Source organism: Protopterus annectens, chromosome 3.part0 (genome assembly GCF_019279795.1).
Source record: "Protopterus annectens isolate FY-2018-M chromosome 3.part0, PAN1.0, whole genome shotgun sequence".
Lineage (NCBI taxonomy): Eukaryota > Metazoa > Chordata > Ceratodontiformes > Protopteridae > Protopterus > Protopterus annectens.
Genome location: NC_056731.1, coordinates 593,183,958 through 593,204,516, shown reverse-complemented (window position 1 = coordinate 593,204,516; position 20,559 = coordinate 593,183,958). Strand labels below are relative to the sequence as shown.

The 20,559-nt window shown below is 39.1% G+C and overlaps 1 protein-coding gene across 1 annotated transcript in view; it reads left to right on the top strand.

The window, feature by feature from the left end:
* LOC122796483 (zinc-binding protein A33-like) overlaps positions 1 to 15,640 on the top strand; it is a 529,245-nt gene extending 513,605 nt beyond the window's left edge. The window contains exon 6 of the mRNA XM_044064995.1: positions 14,908 to 15,640. Within this exon, the coding sequence (XP_043920930.1) occupies positions 14,908 to 15,443 (536 nt within the window). The 3' untranslated portion in view covers positions 15,444 to 15,640. The remainder of the gene's footprint in view (positions 1 to 14,907) is intronic.
* The last annotated feature ends 4,919 nt before the right edge of the window (positions 15,641 to 20,559 follow it).

The following is a 20,559-nucleotide window of genomic DNA, read 5'->3' as shown; positions in this document are numbered from 1 at the left end:
ATTATTTATTTATTTAAATTTGTTGACTGGGAGTGTCCGACTGGATGTAGGTCCATTTTCAGTGGACGCCCGGGGAGAAAAGCTCCACAGTAAAATAAACAGACAGTAGTTACATTGGATTACATAGCGATTAACAATTTAACATAGCAATTACTTACAACATGTTTACAGATTAAGAACATAGTACATCAGTAGACAACTAGAATCTTTATCTGTGAAGTACATAATAGACATTAACAAATGTTACAATGAGAAGTTCCTGCTGTATAATAAGTACTAGACTTATGAGCATCTGAGCTTGCTATAATCAAGGCAGTTTGTCGAGTGGAGAGAAAGTAGTGGTTGGATGGATTTATTTTTGGAATTAGCATTGACTAATGTTCATCTGGTATATAAGTGTGTGCTTTTAGACACAAAGGTTGAGTTGTCATGAGTGACTAGTAAGGAAATGAACTTTGGGGGGATGAAAGTTAGTGTAGGATAAAGATGTAGCTCCAAGTGTGAGGAAACTCAGCCTTAGTGTTGAGCTGCTCATCTATTCATTTAAGACCTTGTGTCATGAGTAGGTGGGGAGAGGTTATCCCTTCCCACAGTATGCTAGAAGGGTAAGTGCACAGCAGCAGAGACCTCTTTCTCTGAGATGGAAAAAGGATAATAATTCTCTTACTCACAACCTCCCACTGGATGGCCTCTCCTTTGGAAAATAGTCAAGCCTATGAAATTCACTATAAACTGCCATTCATTTCCTCCAGAAATGCCCGAAGAAGTAACTGGCAAAGAAAGAGGAGGAGCCTCAGTTCATTCCCTTTGTGGAGCTCATTATTAAAGATGCCATATATGCAGCCTGGAACTGCTTGGATACTTTGTTCCAAGCTTTCAAGTAGGCAGATGTCCACTACAAGGACCAAGTTAAGAGAGAGCCTGACTGGCTATCCTAGAGCATAATATTATGTAATAACTTTGATCAAATATATGTCCCAGAAAGTGCAGTGTCTTGCCATTTTAGGTTCATAGGTGTTTAGTAGGCTAATGACCACAAAGCCCTTTTTAAGCCCAGCCATGCATCCCAAATCTTTGACAAGTTCTGATACCCTTGATAAGTGTAAGCAGGGGCCTGGGAGATGAACCATTTACAGGTTACCTGTTTGCATTAGAGACATAGGTACCAAACCAGGGATGAATTTCTGGTTTCCCATCCAATTGTCCAAGTTGCACTTGAATTGGGTTAGGGAGGAATTCTGCTTCACATGGATGGGGAGCCTGTTCCAGAGATGGGTTAGTCTCTGAGATACATATCTGTCTCTCCAACTGTTAAATAAAATTAAGAATTCAATACACAGGAGGTTCAGATTACTAGTGTACACCAGGAGGCAAAAAACGTACAAGTACAGAATTTTGTCTGACATGAAACAGGAAGCACACAATTTTATATAGGTTTAACATTTAAGCTATGCCCACCTTACTGACGTGATATGTCACAGGGCATCTACATCACTTTAGCTTACAATTCTTCATTCATTAAGTCTTGCTGATGCTGTATATTTTAAAAAACTTTTCCTCTAGATACAATATGGCCTTGCTATCCAGCTGGTCAGTCATAATGTCTTTCTGTAAAGTTACTTATTCAAGGTTTCATATCAGTTTGAATACAATAGCAGCTTCAGTCTTTTAATGCATGTCTTTGTTCTCTGTTACACTTTCTCACACAGCTGCGTGCTATCTAAGTAACACATATACAAGGCCAGATCATTCCAACAGGAAAGAGCAGAAGATTTCATTATTTCACACATTTAATCTCCTGACCCAGCAGATAATCACTTGTGAAAAGCATAAACATTAAAACTTGCTTAAGCTAGCATTCTGCCAGGGTCAGAGATCAGCTTTGCTTCAAGCCACACTGCAATTTCAAAACTACTTCACATTTAGACATGAATTAATTTTACTACTATATGATTAATAGAATAAAATGCATTATATACTACTTCGCTTTTAAACTAACATTTCTCATGTATTCAAATACACATTTTTCTAACAACAACAAGTCTTATTTAACTCACAGGCAAGCTTTAAGTCTTTGGAATGGGTAATTCTGGTGCTATTTTTTTTGTGGATATGCTAGAGGTCCATCAGAGTGCGGTCTGAAAATGCCCTGTATGCCAGACATAGATCTCCCCTCAAAAGCCTATAGGTGATAGAGCCTTGAGGTGGTCTGCATAGGACATTTTATTTAAGCCCCGTATTCTTTTAGTGAGGAACATCTGTGGATGTTCAAGTTGTTGGATATGCCTGGTTGGGTACATACCAAAGGGAGCATTGTACTCAGTGATAGGTCTGATGGATGCCGAATACAGTGAAACATTGACTTCTTTGGACCTTGTTGCCATACCTTTGTTTACAAGTTGCACAGCATAGAATGATTTCCTCACTACTGTAGACATGTGATGGTCAAATGCTAGATTACTGTCTGTGTGTCCCTAGGTCCCTGACTACTGTGTCAACTCTAAGGGGTGTGTTAAGATAGTTACTAGAGATGGATGACTTCTGGAAGGATACTATTATGTATTTATTGGCATTTAGTTTGTCCATGGCTCTGACACCAGTTTTGTCTGTGTCAGCCCTTCCTGTAGAATATTACTGTCAGTGGGGGATTCAGTGACAGCTCCTAATTTGCAATCATTTGCAAATTTAGTCAGCTAGAAGCCATTGACATTGGCCTTGACTTCAGAGAAGTAAATGCCAAAAAGGAGCGGTCCAAGAACCAATCCCTGAGGGCCACCACTTGTGACTGGCCTCTTTGTAAAGGTGGACTCCCCAAGTCTAACTTTATGGGTCCTGTCTATGAGCCAGTTGACTATCTACTGGCTGACATACAGGTTTGTACCTAACCTCTTGAGTTTGTCAACAATGCCCAAGTAGGGTATTGTGTCAAATGCCTTGGCCAGGTAAAGGTAGGCAGTGTGAACCATTTTGCCCTCATCCATTGCTTTGGTGACCTTTTCAAAGAGGCCCACCAGGTTAGCTAGGCATGACCTGCCCTTGATGAAACCAAACTTGGTTGGGTCCAGTGTCTAGACGTTTACTATATCACTTCTGATCATTTCCATGATAATTCTTTCCATGGCTTTACATATAAGACTAGTGAGACATATGGGTCTGTAGATGGTCCAGCTTTGTGCTGCTCTCCATTCATGAGGCATGAAGCCTGTTTGGAGGCTACAGTTAAATAGCAATTCCAGAGGGCCAGATAGGTCATGTTTCATGCTGTTTAGAAGGTATCCTGGGATATTGTCTGGGCCCATTGATGCAGCCTTCTTGGCCTTAGAGATTAAGGACCTGTTCCCTAGTAATAGCAGTGGGAGTTATATGTGATGGTATTCCCTGAGGGAAGGTTAAGGGGGGAGAAAAGGGTAAAGTCTGAACTGAATTTATCAGCCAGTAGGTGTGCTATATTTTCTGGCTCAGTATAGGTGGCTCCATTTACAATGAACTCTGCACACAACTGTTTATTGCCTTTAAAGTTGCAGACATATCTAAAGAAAGCGTTGTGGTTGTCCTTGGCCTGAGAGGTGAAGTTTACCTCAAATTTGGCTTTGGTAGACTTTATTTGTCCTCTTGAGATATTTGTTTAGTTTGATGAGAGTGTTTTTATCCTGCTGGGTGCTGCATCTCCTAATTTTTGCCATGATTTTCTTCTTTCTGTTACACAGCCTACTGATGTTGCGAATCCACCAAGGTGGCTTGTTTTTTGACTTAGTTCTGTCCCTCTTCCTGGTGGGTAATTCTGCCTCTATGCAGCTATTAACACCCTTGTAAAAGGTTTCTATGAACAGTTTTGCATAGGCAGCAGTGTTCTCTAGGTTTATTGGGATTTGAAAATTTACCAGGTTATCACTTAATAGCAGGAAGTTAGTCTTAGAACAGTTTCTGAATATTTCAGGTTTAGTTGGGGGTCCAAGTTTTAATTTTACTTCAAAGGAGACCATTTTGTGGCCTGACCTTACCAGGGAAGACATTACAGTAGGGGGTGTGCAGCACTCTCTCATATTAGTGAGGACCAGATCCAGTATGGTTGCACCCCTGGTTGGTGTATTGACAATCTGGTCTAGGGAGTTTGTGTTTACAAAATCCAGGAATCTCTGTGCCTGTACTTTTGATATTGTATACAATTCCCAGTTAATAGTGAGGTAATTAAAGTCAACCATGAATATGGTATTAGGTTGGATGGTGAGTATTTCCAGTAAATTTAAATACATGGTATGGGTTTCTTGGGTCATAGAGGGGGACCTATAGCTTGCAAGGAAGTGGCATTGGATTTTGCCTATGGTGATTGGAACATGGAGCAGCTCAAGTGCATTGTCATGTTTGACCAGTCTTGAGGTATATTTATTTTTTATGTAAATCGAGACACCTCTGCCTTTTTTCGCTGTCTGTGTAGTAGCTGGACTAAATGTGTGGAAGGCATTATAATCTAGCACTCTTGGTGTGCTCTCCACAGCATTAAACCATGTCTCAGTGACCACACAGACATCAGCATTTTCTAGGGTGAACAGAACATCTAGGGAATGGATTTTTTTTGTTTAGACTCCTAGCATTGAATAGTAACACGTTTTGATTTGCTATTTGGAAAGTACCTTCAGTTTGGCATTGTCTAAAAAAGGCACTGTGGAGAAGACAGTGTTTTAGCTAGTATTCGAAAGCCTAGAGGGGATAGGTGCAGACAATCCCTGGTAAAGCAGCATGGTCTGTTGGCCATCTCCTTTCATGCTGACAAATATCGTGCCTCCTTAGAATGACACCAGAAAATAAGCCCATTATTCAAGTCAGTCATATTTTGTTTGCATTGTGGCAACATCCTGGGAGAAGGTAAAATGCTGCTCAATACCATACCAGCCTTTGACATATATATTCTGAGAGTTCTGTGATGTCTCTCTTCATGTAGTCTAGGGAGGTATGTCTCCGGTCATTTATACCCACATGGACTATGACTGAGTCATACTGGTACTTGTAGTCCAATGACACGAGTGTCTGCATAATCTGGCAGATCCTAGCCACTGATAGCAACTGACCATGACTTTCTCCTTACTCAGCCTGGTGAGAGGGACATCAATGTGTCTCATAATGGAGTCCCCAGTGACCAGAATGTTGGAATGTGTGGTGACTTGCCTTATGGGCTTTGAAGTACAGGCTCCATGAGATGTGGGTGTTCTGAAAGAGTGCATTTGGGGCCGCTGTGGGTATTTTTTTTTATGTGTACTTTGTCTTGGAGATTATTGGGGTTTAGGAAGGTTACATTTAAGTACCTCAACATATGTGGGTCTATATGTCTGCTGTGAATTGTGCATGATGGATGCAGCATGTGTACTACTGACAACCTTATTGATATTAGATTAGGTGTATTTTTATGTGAGAGCTTTGCTTCCAGTGACATTGTATAAATACATTTCTCACATACCATATCAGTTTGTTTGAGAATTAACTGGTGGTCAGTAGACATGAGGCAATTTCCATATTGCCTCAGGATGCCTATATCCACCAAGCTGGTAGTGGAGATAGTGGGGAAAGTTCATATCCATGACAACACATGTTTTTATTGATTAGGCAGTTAGAGTGAGAATATAAATCAATGTCAGGTGTATCTGGTTTGTGACTCTGGGGACAGTGCTTGTCACTGCAGACTAGTGGTCCTGTGTGCGACTAGGTATTAGTGAAATTTCAATTGTGCTTTTACAGGAAAACTGTCACTCAAGGTGTATCAGTCTGTACAGGACACTACCAAACACGTGAGAGGGAAGCTAATACCTAGACCCTGAAAATTTAATGATGGAGTATTTAGACAGATATTCTGAAGTTAAAAACAAATCAAGCAATACTTACTGAAAACAAAGAATTAGCTTGTCAAGAATGGTGAGTCATGTGAAGGGCTACTGCCTTGCTACTACTAGTGCTGGTCTCACCACAGCTTCACTATGCTGGGTTACAATGGACGTTTTGCTTCTTCTTCTTCAGAAGAGAAACATTAGCATCAATCCCAAGATGAGAAGCAGACCACCGCCTGTTTGCTGATCCACAGTCTTGTCCCAGGTGATGCAAGGGTCTGTGGGCTTGTTGTAGCCTTTTCCTGGTACATGCCTTGAATAGCAGCCAGACCAATCAGGATAGTCAAGCACAGATAATCCCTGCCCAACCAGAAACAGTCAGGAGTCAATGCACTCTGCTCCTTCTCTCACCAAGAATAGAATCCAAGCACAAATTCCAAGCTGTCACCTGTGAAGCAGTTTAGGCTTTCTGGTGATCAGCAGTCTCCAGGAAATAATGTCCCTGTGCTCCTCTCACCAGGAGAAAACAGAAGCACTAATCACAAGATGATTCTCTCTGATGGTAATTGTTAGATAGAATTTAACTTTCTATATTATATTTTATATACTTATGTCCCATGGTCATTTATAGGTTGTATTCTGTTTCTCCTGTATATATATATATAAAACTCCTTTTATACCAGTTCATGACAATTAAGCAAGTGCAACAGTCTCAACCTTCATTTAAAGCAACAGAGCAAACAACCATAAGAATTGCAATAGCATGTTACAAACACAGTATCATATGTAAAAAAATATGACAAATATTATAACAACCAAAGTGAGTTCCTATACAAATAAAAATTAAAAATATAATCATTTAAGCAAATCCCTTCCTAATAAAATGGGCTTAATGTTAATCTTGTCATTAAGTCCCTTCCCCATACTGGCCTTGAGACTTACAATACATTCCAGTTCTTTTGTTTCCACTTTTAATTTTAGGTCTCCCCCTCTGAGACCACCTATGCTATTTGACTGGATTTTGGAAGCACAGTTTACCTTAACCACTTATTTTTTGGTTTTATTCAATATATATACATTTTTATGTTAATATTGTATGATGTGTTTTATTTTTTTATCTGTGGAGCTTTTCTCCTTGCTTCTCCACTGAAAAAGGGCTCTGCAGCCCAGGCGGACTAACCCAGTTAATGAATGTCAAATAATATGATAAATAATGACTCCTGAGAGGCAGAATGGTGGTCTTGCAATAGATGTTTAAAGGTAAGTTGAAAAAATGGGTTAATATCCTAAGTACTGCAGTGTGCACTAAGTAGTTAGATATGAAAGGGGGGGGGGGTAACTTAAGCTTTAGCTGTCTTTAGCCAGTAATTTTTAAAAGAGCATGATAGATTGAAAGGGGGTGGCCACTTTTGTATTCTGGTTCTAGGGAATGCAGTGGGATGGCCAATACATTTAAATAGCTGAAGGAGAGAAATTTCACAAAATGATAATGTTGTGCTTACAACAGCCAGTGAAAGTGGAGAGGGAAGGAGATATGTGGTCAAATTAACATAAGGGTCAGGCAACTAGAAAGACAGTTGTGTTTAAGAAAACAATGACAACATGGTGTGAAGGTTAGGAAAATATTACTTTATAGCTCACAAGAGAGACAGCTGTGGTCTGTTTCCTAGTTTTAATATGCAATTAAAAGCAGAATACAAGTAAAACACAGTGTAAAGAAAACAAATTACAGTATACAAAATAGAAGAAAGAAAGAAATTAATACAAAATACAAGAAAGCAAAAGCAAACTAACCTTTGCCTCTCTGCAACTTGTGGCAGAGTCTGAGTGGGCTTTTCCCGTAAATTTACTACTTAGCAAAGGATCAAAACTTTGGATTTGGTAAGCATGTTCGTTCTTCCTCAGTTACAGGGTTTAGATTGCAAAAATATTTCTACACGTATCCATATTCCATCCCTGTTTAGTAGAGCAAGAGCTGGAAATGCTTTCATTCATCACTGAGTTTGGGATGGAAGAAGAGATGGTTCAGACACGACAGCCTTAACAATCAGGTACTACTTCTTTTTCTTTTGGCTTTTTCCAGTTAGGGGTCACCACAGAGGATCACCTGTCTGCTCATCATTGGCAGTGGAGTTTTACGATGTTGAGTTGCCAGCCTGGTGCCCAACAGTCCACGGAAGGCACACACATGCAAGCACTCATGCCTAGGGCCAATGTAGTATGTCCAATCCACCTACAGCATGCCTTTGGGATGTTGGAGGAAACCAGAGCACCCGGAGGAAACCCACACGACCACAGGGAGGACATGCAGACTCCTCACAGAAGAAACCTCAGCCAAGGATTGAACTGGAGAACTTCTTGCTGTGAGTCGACAATGCTAACCGCTGCACCACCGTGGCCTCCCCTTAACAGTCAGGTACTATAAAGATGATTTTATATTTGCAGTAATGCTGTTGCTGAGGCAGAGACTCAAGTTATGTTGCCTGTATAGTATGACATAGTTTACTCTCTTCTCTCTTTCTCAAGGGAGAACAGAGCCTTACAATTCCAGATGTCCTTGATGAGGGGGAGATTTTCTTAGTCAACCCTTCGAGGACCTTGCTGCAAACCTCCAGAGGAAGAAATAGGCCTTCACTACAGTTGTGACTTTTCATGAGACACACTAAGCATGCCATCCTCTTTCAGGTCAGACCAACCCTCACTGAAGAGGAACCATCAGAAGCTCTCAGATGTTCAACAGTCTTTCCCCTAGCTGTGCCAGTCAAACATTCTAAACTGGGGCCTTCACTGAGTGAGCAGCCAAGGCCTCACTATATTCTACGGCTGTCAGTGGGAGAGTTATTTGAGTTTACCACAGCTTGGAGAACCATAACACATGAACTTTGGATTCTCAATACAGCAAGCCATATCTTAGCACTATTAGGTCCCTTCTCAGAAAGAACTACACTTAAATGGACAAGTTGTCTTCAAAGAATCCTTTGGGCAACCACAAATATTGTAACTTTCACAGATGCTATAGTGTCTCGCCCCTATTTTGGAATTTTACCTAGTTTTCTGTTGTGGTGTTTTCTTATTTATAAGGTGGTTAAAGGATTCCTTTCATTTCTGGAGCTCATCATTGTCAGCATTATCAGGAAGCCACAGTCTGGTTTGTGACATTCCAGAAACTACTTGCCTTGCTGCAGCAGGGAGCTTGGATGACACTGTTAAATATGATAAATGCATGTTAGCATTAGAATCGTGGGTCTACACAGAAGGTCATGTTTGCTTCTCTGTTCTGTAGTGAACATATTAAAGAGCTATTCACCATGTTGGAAGCCTTGGAGATGATAGAGTTCCCTGCCTGTATATTCTAGTAATATCTTTAGAAGTCTAGCTCTCAGAAGACTGCTTTTATTGGGAAGTCATCTTTTGTTTCATCTCAGATAACTGCATCATACGGTCTGCATCTAAACACACTCAAGTAATAGACTTTCCTACTGGTGAAGACAGATCCCAGGTCATGACTTGGTCAGTTTGTGTGAAGATGTAGCAGAGTGTCCAGGCTCAGATCTTCCAGTGCCTTCTGGACTTAAGATGGCCATGATTCTCTCAGTCTCTTTCCACAGTTGTTGATGCTAGAGTTGAAGTGGACTTTGCAGTTTCAAAATGGTAGAGTCCCTATGCTTTTACAAGTGATTTGGGTGTCAGCTCCCGGAAGCCAGACCATGGAATTGTAAGCATTGCCACCAGTCTCATTTTGGGTATTCCCTTCCTGCAGGTGAGCCAGTATTGTCTCAGTCTTGGACATGTTAACAGGATTAAGAATCCCACCTTAATTCCTCACAGTTCAAGGCAGGTAGTCTCCCTGGAGATAGGGTTTTATATAGACAAGCTAGAGCTACTATGAACAGTCATTTTTTGCTAGGAATGCTGTAGAGGTGGTTTATGTATGGCTTCCAAGACAGTAGTAGTGGTAATACATACTACACTCTTGGATTCTGCTTTACCAGTTATGTCCGTGAATATCACTTATTTTGGAGGCAACTTGCCTTTATTTCAATGGTATGACTTAGAGTGATTTCTATTTATAAGATAACTTCGTAGGACCAGCTTTTTGTCATCACCAACTTCATTTGTCCCTATCTTAAGAGCACTGGCTTTGTTAAACATTTAATCCCATTTCCTGCCCTCATTATAATGGTACTTGCACTTGTCATCTCCTGGCTGGACTACTGTAATGCACTGTTCCAGGGACTTTGAGGCACACAACCTGACATGGTATCTGCCCTCATTATAATGGTACTTGCACTTGTCATCTTCTGGCTGGACTACTGTAATGCTCTGTTTCAGGGGCTTTGAGGCACACAACCTGACATGGTAAAAAAAAAAAGAGTCCCTGAGTGCAGCAAGTATAACCATTACAACTGGTGTATAACTCCATGCCTTAGTTACTTACTGTTGTTGCAATGTACTAATACATTTCACCAGTACTGAGGACCTTGAGTTGGTCACCCATCAAACAGTGGATTATGTTTAAACTTCTTGTGCAAATCTGTCTTGTCTTCTATAGCTTGAGTCACCTGTCTGAAGGATCAGTTTTACTGATATTGGCCTATTAGAGCCTTACTTGGGCTGCAAGCAGTTCTGTCATGAGTATTCCAGAATTCAGGATTTGCTTATCCAGGTAGTTATCTTTGGAATATGTTACCTGATTGATTAAAAGGATACTGTCCAATACTTCGACAGTGGGGTCATTAATACTTCCAGTGGTTGCCTCAAGACTGTTTCCATTGTGGACATTTGTGCTGCAGCTATTTGTGCAATGGTTTCCATTCTCATTAAGCATTATTGCTTGAAATGCATGTCTTGAACTTGAGGCTCTTTGTTTCATCATTGTTTCAGGACTTAGCCTTGTAGCCATCCATTATTTGGCTACCTTCTGCCTCCCAGAAGGGTTTAATATTAGCGAGGATTCTTCTCAAAAGTAGACCTACCAGGGAGAGAATCAAATACCAAATGGAAAACGTATTAACATACACGTTACCTGCAGAATGGGCAAGTACATAGGGACGTAGGGTAATACAGAGGGAATAATATCATCTAATAATTAGGGTAATACAGAGGGAATAATATCATCTAATAATTAGGGTAATACAGAGGGAATAATATCATCTAATAATTAGGGTAATACAGAGGGAATAATATCATCTAATAATTAGGGTAATACAGAGGGAATAATATCATCTAATAATTAGGGTAATACAGAGGGAATAATATCATCTAATAATTAGGGTAATACAGAGGGAATAGTATCATCTAATAATTAGGGTAATACAGAGGGAATAGTATCATCTAATAATTAGGGTAATACAGAGGGAATAGTATCATCTAATAATTAGGGTAATACAGAGGGAATAGTATCATCTAATAATTAGGGTAATACAGAGGGAATAGTATCATCTAATAATTAGGGTAATACAGAGGGAATAGTATCATCTAATAATTAGGGTAATACAGAGGGAATAGTATCATCTAATAATTAGGGTAATACAGAGGGAATAGTATCATCTAATAATTAGGGTAATACAGAGGGAATAGTATCATCTAATAATTAGGGTAATACAGAAGGAATAATATCTAATAATTAGGGTAATACAGAGGGAATAATATCATCTAATAATTAGGGTAATACAGAGGGAATAATATCATCTAATAATTAGGGTAATACAGAGGGAATAGTATCATCTAATAATTAGGGTAATACAGAGGGAATAATATCATCTAATAATTAGGGTAATACAGAGGGAATAATATCATCTAATAATTAGGGTAATACAGAGGGAGTAATATCATCTAATAATTAGGGTAATACAGAGGGAGTAATATCATCTAATAATTAGGGTAATACAGAGGGAGTAATATCATCTAATAATTAGGGTAATACAGAGGGAATAGTATCATCTAATAATTAGGGTAATGCAGAGGGAATAATATCATCTAGTAATTAGGGTAATGCAGAGGGAGTAATATCATCTAGTAATTAGGGTAATGCAGAGGGAATAATATCATCTAATAATTAGGGTAATACAGAGGGAATAATATAATCTAATAATTAGGGCAATACAGAGGGAATAATATAATCTAATAATTAGGGTAATACAGAGGGAATAATATAATCTAATAATTAGGGTAATACAGAGGGAATAATATAATCTAATAATTAGGGTAATACAGAGGGAATAATATAATCTAATAATTAGGGTAATACAGAGGGAATAATATATGTTTTGAAATGCCCCTGTGAGATGTTCTACATTGGGGAGAGTCAACGTACCTTTAAGGTACGTTTTCAGGAACATGTTAGGGATGTGAGAAATATGCATACAGAAAGTCCATCAGCATTACATTTTAAAAAAATTTCATGCAGGGGATGCTACACTATTAGGCGGGTCCATTTTGGAACAAGTGAATGTGCAAATTGGAGAAAATACAGATTTGAAATGCACGTTCCATAAAGAAACAATTTATATCTTGAAATATAACACTCTGGACCCTGTGGGCTTGAATAAAGATCTTGATTGGAAGTATGTGATTAATTGAATAATTGGAGTATGCTTATTTTAATTTTTATTGAATTGTGTATATATACCTGTTGTGTTTTACTGAGTGTTTACTCCTTTAAGGCTTTAAAGCCGAGGTGCCAGAGTTTTTATTGTATTAAAATAATTTCTTGGATCTGTGGCAGTGTTTTTTTTTTTTTTAATACTTTTTTGGTGTGGTTTATATTTAGGGATAAAACCATGACTATGACCTGGCTTTATGTTGACTAATAGCTTGGACTCCTTTTTGTAGGGGATAAGAGGAATAAAGAGGCTTATTTGTGCTTGCCTTTGCTGGGGGGGGGGGGGTGCATGTGCTCAGGGCACACTCTCTGTGGTAGAATCCCCAGTGGAAATGGAGATTACATGGGGTTGCCTGTTTGCAAGGGGACAGGGTCAGTTGATCATGTCACACAGTGGCATGAGACAGTGCATTACAAAGAGTGATTGCACACCATCTCCTTGGATGCAAATGAGCATGCAAATAGGAGTTGGTGCCTTAAAGAGAGAGTCCTCTGGTCTCCCTTGTGGGTGACTTTGCAGCTTGTGGTTCTCTTGACTCTCACCTACATAGAATAAATGAGTGGCCATCTATAAAGAATACGTCAATAGGGTGGCTAGAGATTACATTTGATGGTCAGAGGAGAACCAGATCAATTCAAAAATAGAAAAGTATATCATGCAGATTTCTTTCACTGCTGCGCTTGAGTTTCAGGAATTTGCTTGCTCAAATGCTGAGGCAAAGTACTTGGTTCAGGGCACAGGTGTATTTTCATAGTACAGTACATTACGTAAGGGTGTGCGTGTATGTTTGTGTTGGCCAGAGGCAAGTGCTGCAATGAACATGGGGTCTTCAGAGAAAAATAGTTGAACTTAGAAAAGAAAGGATATCTTTAGAGTGCACCATCAATCAAGGTTCCTTCTAATATCAGATGATTTCAGCTGAAGAATATCCAGAGCTGTTTGTGACCAACTTGAGACATCTGTAGTTTCAGCCCAGAGTGATGTGCTTGCCTGACTTTCTGTACCATACTGAGCACAAAGAATAACCTTTAAGCATAAAGGCATAGAATATAAAGTAGCAGAAAGTCTCAAGGAACTTACATAAGGTGGACGTTAAGGCCACTGTTATCCCTTCTTGTCATTGTTAAGGTGGTGACTGAAGTCAGTTAAAAGATGTAGCTAACTAGTTTATACTGTAACAGAAGTGGTTTTACAGATTCCACTAAACCTATATTTGCTTAACCTTAAATAACAGCTCTAACTGAAATTATATTATCACTTCATTATATTTTAAAATCTATTAAGCTGGGTCAGTGGCATGTAATGCTACAGTCTTTTTGTTACATATACCACTGTCATTAAAGTCAGAGTTTGAAAGCTGGCATAGGTCACTTTGGATTTGTGTAAGACTGTGCACATGACATTCTATGCCAAATTTTCTTTGCTGTCATTTAAATCCTTTATTTTTGCTGACCACCATCTGGGTCAGACCTCACTAATGAGCTGCCCATTACTACTGTTGTGACACTGATACCCCAGGATGTCTGTGTTGGATGCTTCCCTCCACATCCCGGGAGAGAACTGCATGGGTTACTGTCTTTGTACCGCCACCACCACATAAAAAGAAGGTAAGGTGCAATACTAAATCGCAGATGGGAAGGGAGTTAGTATCCCAAGGAGGGCACAGGTACCAAATGATGGTGACTTGCTCATACCATACTGCTGTACATCTGTGAATTAGAATGTCTGTTCCTTTTCTGCATGACTCATTAAACCTCTGCAGGCACTATGTTATGGGTTTCCACCAAAGCACAGACCCTGCAGTACTTGTTTCATACCTTTCCCCACCCTGGGACAAGAGAAGTAGCATTTAGTTAGTTAGTACTCTGTGTAACCTTACCCTGCAGCACTGGAATCAGTCTCCAGTCCTGGATCAACAGCTGTGTGGGCAGGATTTCTGTCTTATTCCCAGTGTACCAGCATCTTACTCATATGATGTAGTGAGAAATAATCTTCAGAAGGGAATCTGAATTTTGGTGTACATTACCAACTGCTTACAGTTAACATTGTTAGTTAACCTTAAGTCTTTTCATGTGTCCATTCTAAATTATTTTCTGTTTTCCTTTTGACACAAAGTTGTTCCTTCCTTAAGGATGTCTTTCTAATAAAGAAGTATGATGAGCTGTTATTGGACATTTCAGTTGGAATACATTTCATGTTCATTATATCAGTATAGCCAGCTGGAGGTTTGGTCTCATTATTGATGACATGCTGCAAATATATTCTTCTGATTTATGACTTGTGAGGATATGTACATTGCTGTCTCTGTACAGAGTGGGTAGTTTAACTGTAAATGAGGAAAGATGAAATGTAAAAAGATATGAACTTCACCTTGTAAGCTTAATAAATTGATTTGTTTTCATGGCGTAGTTTTATGGCATTTCTATTTGAACTTTTTTATATATTTACAAAGAATCTGATGTAAATTTTTTGTTTCATTTTCACAGGGCTGTCTAATCTTTTACTGGACCCTAAAACAGCACATGTTATGCTTGTTCTGTCTGAAGACCTTAAAAGTGTGAGACTTGGTGACAAATGGAAGAAGCTCCCCAACAACCCAGAGAGGTTTTATTGCAGTGTGAGTGTACTGGGATCAAAGGGGTTCACATCTGGCAGACATTACTGGGAGGTAGGGGTAAAGAATAAAAATGAGTGGGATGTGGGAGTTGTGAGAGAGTCCATAAACAGACAGTGGGGTGCAACAGAGACTACTAAACGTGGATACTGGACTTTATGCCTAAGGAATGGGAATATGTACTGGGCTGCGGATGTACCATTCTATCTAGGTGTTAAGCTTCAGAGGATTGGAGTATACCTAGACTATGAGGGGGGACAAGTGTCATTTTATAATGCCGATAACATGTCTCACCTTTACACCTTCAAAGATACCTTCACAGAGAGAGTTTACCCCTGCTTCAGTCCTGGTTATAATTACAATGGTACAAATGTAGAACCCCTCAAAATATTTCACTTGAAGCTATAATGTTGCCTAGCATGTATCAGATGTCACCAAAATGTAATATTTATGTTTCTAAATAGCTGTGTAATATATGTCCAGACTACTTAAACAAATTAAAAATAAACAAAGCTGAATGCAAAGTTAAAAAGATATGAGTGATAGTTGTACAGTTGTACAGTTGAAGTACACCAGGCAAATAAAGACATCTTTGTATGATTAAACAGAGATGAAGTTGTTTCTTATTAGCATGTTCTCAGTGGATAGATGTTATCATTGTCACAGCTCTAGGGATTGCACTGCACTTCCTTAGAGCTGTGCACATGGGAGTGAACGTTAATGCAGGCAACAGCGACTATGTTTAAATCTATTTCTGTTTTACTTTACCTAAAAGTAAATAAAAAAATCATTTATGTTTAGATACTGCAAACATGTAACATGCAGTGCAGTACAAAAAATATGAGAAATACTTACAAAATAAAGTTTTAATTAATTGTTGTTCTTTCGGCTTTTCCCGGTTAGCGGTTGCCACAGCGGAACTCCGGTCCGCTAATGATTGGCAGTAGATTTTTTTACAGTGCCAGCTCAACACCCAACCTTCAATGAAGGCACGCCCATTCACACATGTCTTTCGAATGCCACTTGACCACAGGGAGGACATGCAGACTCTAATTAATAAATTAAATTTGTTAACTAGGTAAGTGTACTGAGCCAAATGACCTGGGACATAAAGCCAATCCTCACTACAGAGTAAGCCAGTATTACACATCAGTGTAATAAGGCAATAGCTGACATTTCCTATCCATTGAAAATATCAAATGTTAATTATACTTCCATCAGTTATCAGAACTTATATATGTTATGCTGGTTACTGAAATATTTATTACAGACCAGTATCACAACAGCAGTGGCCATTAACTACCTGAAACAATGAAATCAGCAGTTAGAACGTCTCGGCTCAGGGTATTAATTTCTGAAGGCTGCAAATGTAAATAAAATCTATGCAATAGAAAGTATAAAATAAATGCAAAAATCCCTTTTCTTATTTAGACACAAATTAGAATAAACACAGGCTACTGATAGTAAAGTGAGGAAGCGTGACAGGTGTAGTCTGACTGTTCTAATTCAAGGTCAAAATCTCAAAGCATTTTCAAAGATCAAAGTGTATGAGGGAAACGTTTAACATTTACATGCATCTGATTGCATATTTTGCTTAAGCACTTAAAAATCCTATCTGTGTGAAAGAACAAGTATAAAATACATGATATTAAAACAACTCAGTACTGCTTTAATATTACGTTCAAGCAGTCATGTCTGGCCATGATAAAATGCATGATATCCTGATAAATCTGTTGATAAAATATGTCATGAAACATTTATGTACGTATATGTTCTTTGTTGTGTGCTGAATAACTTTTGTACTTCAGATGCACTGCTGCCTGGGTTAGGTACATATTCTATAGCACTAGTACAAAGAAATCTGATGTTGGGCTGCAGCCCTTTCAACTTTTAACTTTAAACATTCAAAAATGGAAAAAGAGTTATCTTTTATTATATTATTTCTGCAGCCAGATGCTGTTTATTTAGTTGATTTTCACAGGTCTGTAGTTTGTGCTTCCTGCCAAGTGCTTAAAAGTGCCAGACTAAACTTTGAATTATGCAAGGAATATGGAAGAAAATCAGTGTATAGTATTGCTGGCAGCTGGGTTGTCTTTAAAATGGCCCAACAAACTCAGCGATCCTTCCACTGACATGTAGTCTTTTATATCTGAAGTTACTTGCTCTGCCTATTGTGCTTTCACTGTGGACCAGGGAACCAATTGGGCTGCATGGCATAAAAGAGAATACGAGTATCAGAACTGTGTGATAGTTTCATGAAGTTCTTGCAGAGTACCATCTTATGACCCATCCATACCATTTTATGACCCATCCACTTAGGGTAAATTATCACAAGTTTTTAATTTTCTTTAAAAATGCTGTAATAATTGCAATAAATAATTTAAAGCAAAGTCTTAGGATTTGCTGAAAATGTACAAAATTCAGCTACAAATGCATACAATTACTGAATGACTACTTCTAAAATGAAGAGCTAGTTTGAGATAAATGATTATGGATGATCACTGCTGCTCTACTGGCATACACCTGGTTTTGATTAGTGGCATTCCCATCCAGGGGAGTGGGTCATCTCAAGGGCATTCCCATCCACGGGAGTGGGTCATCTCAAGGGCATTCCTGCATATTGATCCAGTGGAGCCCGGAAATATATGAGAGGGGGCAAAGTAGGGATTATAGTGGGGACTTTGACTGAGCTGCTGCTGAGGCAAGGCAACAAATCAAGACATTCCCACTGATGGCCCGCCCTCATGACAAAACCAAAAGACCACGGGAAGGGGGAAAAATGAGGTAGGGCATAAAAGAAAAATCCCCCAGTAGATACTATGCTGGCCAGATCTCCAAGAACACCCTTAAAATTCATGATGGTCCCAGGCATATGGAGAAAGTCTAAGATTCTAGAAGGCAGCAAAGACCTCATGATGGATATGGGGTACTGGGTAGTGTGCCATTGGATGAAATAGGGAAGAACTAAAACATTTAAAGATAGATAATGGAAGATCCCTTTTTTCAATAGGGTGGCATGGTTGTCTCATTGGTTACTGTTCAAAACATGAATTTATTTATTGGTTGTATTTAGCATCATCATTATTATTATTACTTTACAAGTGCAGTACACTGTGCTGCCATGTTTCCTGCACTGGTTCCATCCCTCTTGTTTCTTGTTCTACACTGTATTCTCAGTTTCTGTCAAGTGTTATTAGGCTAATAATGGTGTTATGAGTGAGTGATGCACAAGGAGTGTAAACCTGGAGATGTGAAATCAGAAATGAAGAAAGAAAATAATAGAATGTATATCGTCTCAGATTTCAAAGGACTACCACAAATATTTCCCAGGGTGTATCCATGTATTATTTTTGCTGTGCACGTCTTGCATTTTTAGCTGGTCTGATTGAATTGCTTCTCTGTTGTTACTTTAGTGATGTCTATCTTCCATGCAAGTGTAAATTATAATATGAACAAAATAGCCTACATCTGACAGAAAGTAGTTTAACACCATGTTGCACAGAAACATATTACTTTGTTGCACCAATAAAATATGCAGATTTGGACATTTTCCTTTGGTCTTGTTGAGCTGTAGTGCATCATTTTACTTTGCTGAGCTCTGTTTTCAGAACAGCTCTAAAATGTCATATGCAAAAATAATAAAAAAAGTTAGCATGCCCTCACAGAATAACCTTTAGTAGCACCACACTGTGCAGCAGCCTGCTGTGTCACAATAGCACATGAACCTGAGGAGGTATTACCCAACAGTAGTGATGTCCAAGAAATTGGAAACGATAACTGTCTCGTAACAAGTTCTTCATCAGGTATAGGCTTTGGTGTAGAATGACTATATCTAAAAGTGAATGCCCTTGTGCTTGCTACATCTGACATTCAGGTTTGCTTTCTATTGTTTTACTCTGCTGGCTTCCAACTTTACCAGATCAGCCCAGTCAGACTTGACGCTAGTTTATTCCGGACCCCATTCCAAAATAGACAGTTTCATATGGCACCATGAAAGTTTTGTTGACTACAAAATACCCAAAGTCTCAAAAGTATCTTTCCCTGGTCTATGGGTACTCACTTAAAATTTATAACCAAAGTACAGAGGCTCAAGTGCACGCTTTCAAGAGTGATGTATACAAATGTAACACACACACACACACACACACACACACACACACACACACCCATTTATGTGCCTGCATACAGCCAGACCTTGCTGTGAAATTACTGGCAGTCTCTGAACTAATATTCAAGGAAATTCACAGAAAAAGGCCTAAAGTCTAATTCCCAGTGCTGGATCTGACCTATGTTATGCTACAATAAGTCTGCCTGTTTGCATGTTGTATATCAATTAACAGTGCCCAGCACTCATAATTCACATCTATCTTTGAGTGCCAAAGCTATTACTGAAGAGGAGTGCCATAAGGCAGTAATAAATATCTACAAATGGGAGTTAGGCTCCCCCATCACATCCATAGAGGACTCATTAGTGTTAATAGTGGGACAATAAAGATGCCCCAACTGCAAGGAAATTCACAAAAAATTTATAGTTCAACATCATCACATATAAAGCAGGGCATAAACAGCTTTGTATAGTTTCTAGTAAGATATTTGTGTGTACAGCTGTGGAGAACTAGCTGGCCAGAGACTACATTGACAGATATAACCATATTTTTCCTGTAAGAGATCACCATTAAGCCCAAGCACACTAATGAGCAGTGCAAATAGAGGTTTAAACCTAGGACATGGCAAGCCTGCTCCAAGATGAAAAACTCATGGTTCAATAATTCCTCAATGAGGGGATACTATTACAAAAGCTAGAGAATACCTTCTTATATGTAAAAAGCCTCCAGTGAGAATAATTTTACCACTAAACCTGCTTGCATAGATAGTATCACAACAGAAAACTGCAAACTAATACAAAACAGAACTTTCCATCAACAGGAAAGCATGCTCGAACATGAGCAACATAAAGGATAATTTTAAAATAATTTCCAAAAGAGCAAACTTACTCAACTCCAAGTTAAAAGGTGAAAAATCTAATAAAACTGAAGAGAGATCTAAATGAAAAATTCTATAGGCTGAGCAACGTGAAGAACCACGCATTATACAATGAAACAACTTCTAACAATTCCAGAGGAGAGTGGTTTAGATTTGAGAACTTGGATTTCCAAAGACCTCCTGGACTAAGGACTCTGACACCAAAAAACACACCACCGGAGCAACCCAGCAACCAAATGTACTACTACAGTTCAAAAGTAACAGGACCGGATTCCAGGTACTACTACCAGGGACCCACAACAACAAGGAAAGAGTCCCAACACAGGACCCCACAACCATCCTATTTCAAAGATGACTGCCACCCCACCAGACTGGACAAATCACTGGAAGGGAAGTACCATCACAGGGAATGCACCTGGGAAGGAAAAAGGGACCTGAAACACTTATGGAAACCTCCAACAGAGCCCCCCAAGCAGACAGGAAAGATGGAACATACATATTCACACACTTATTGGAGCAATTTGCATCCTTGAGAATGAAA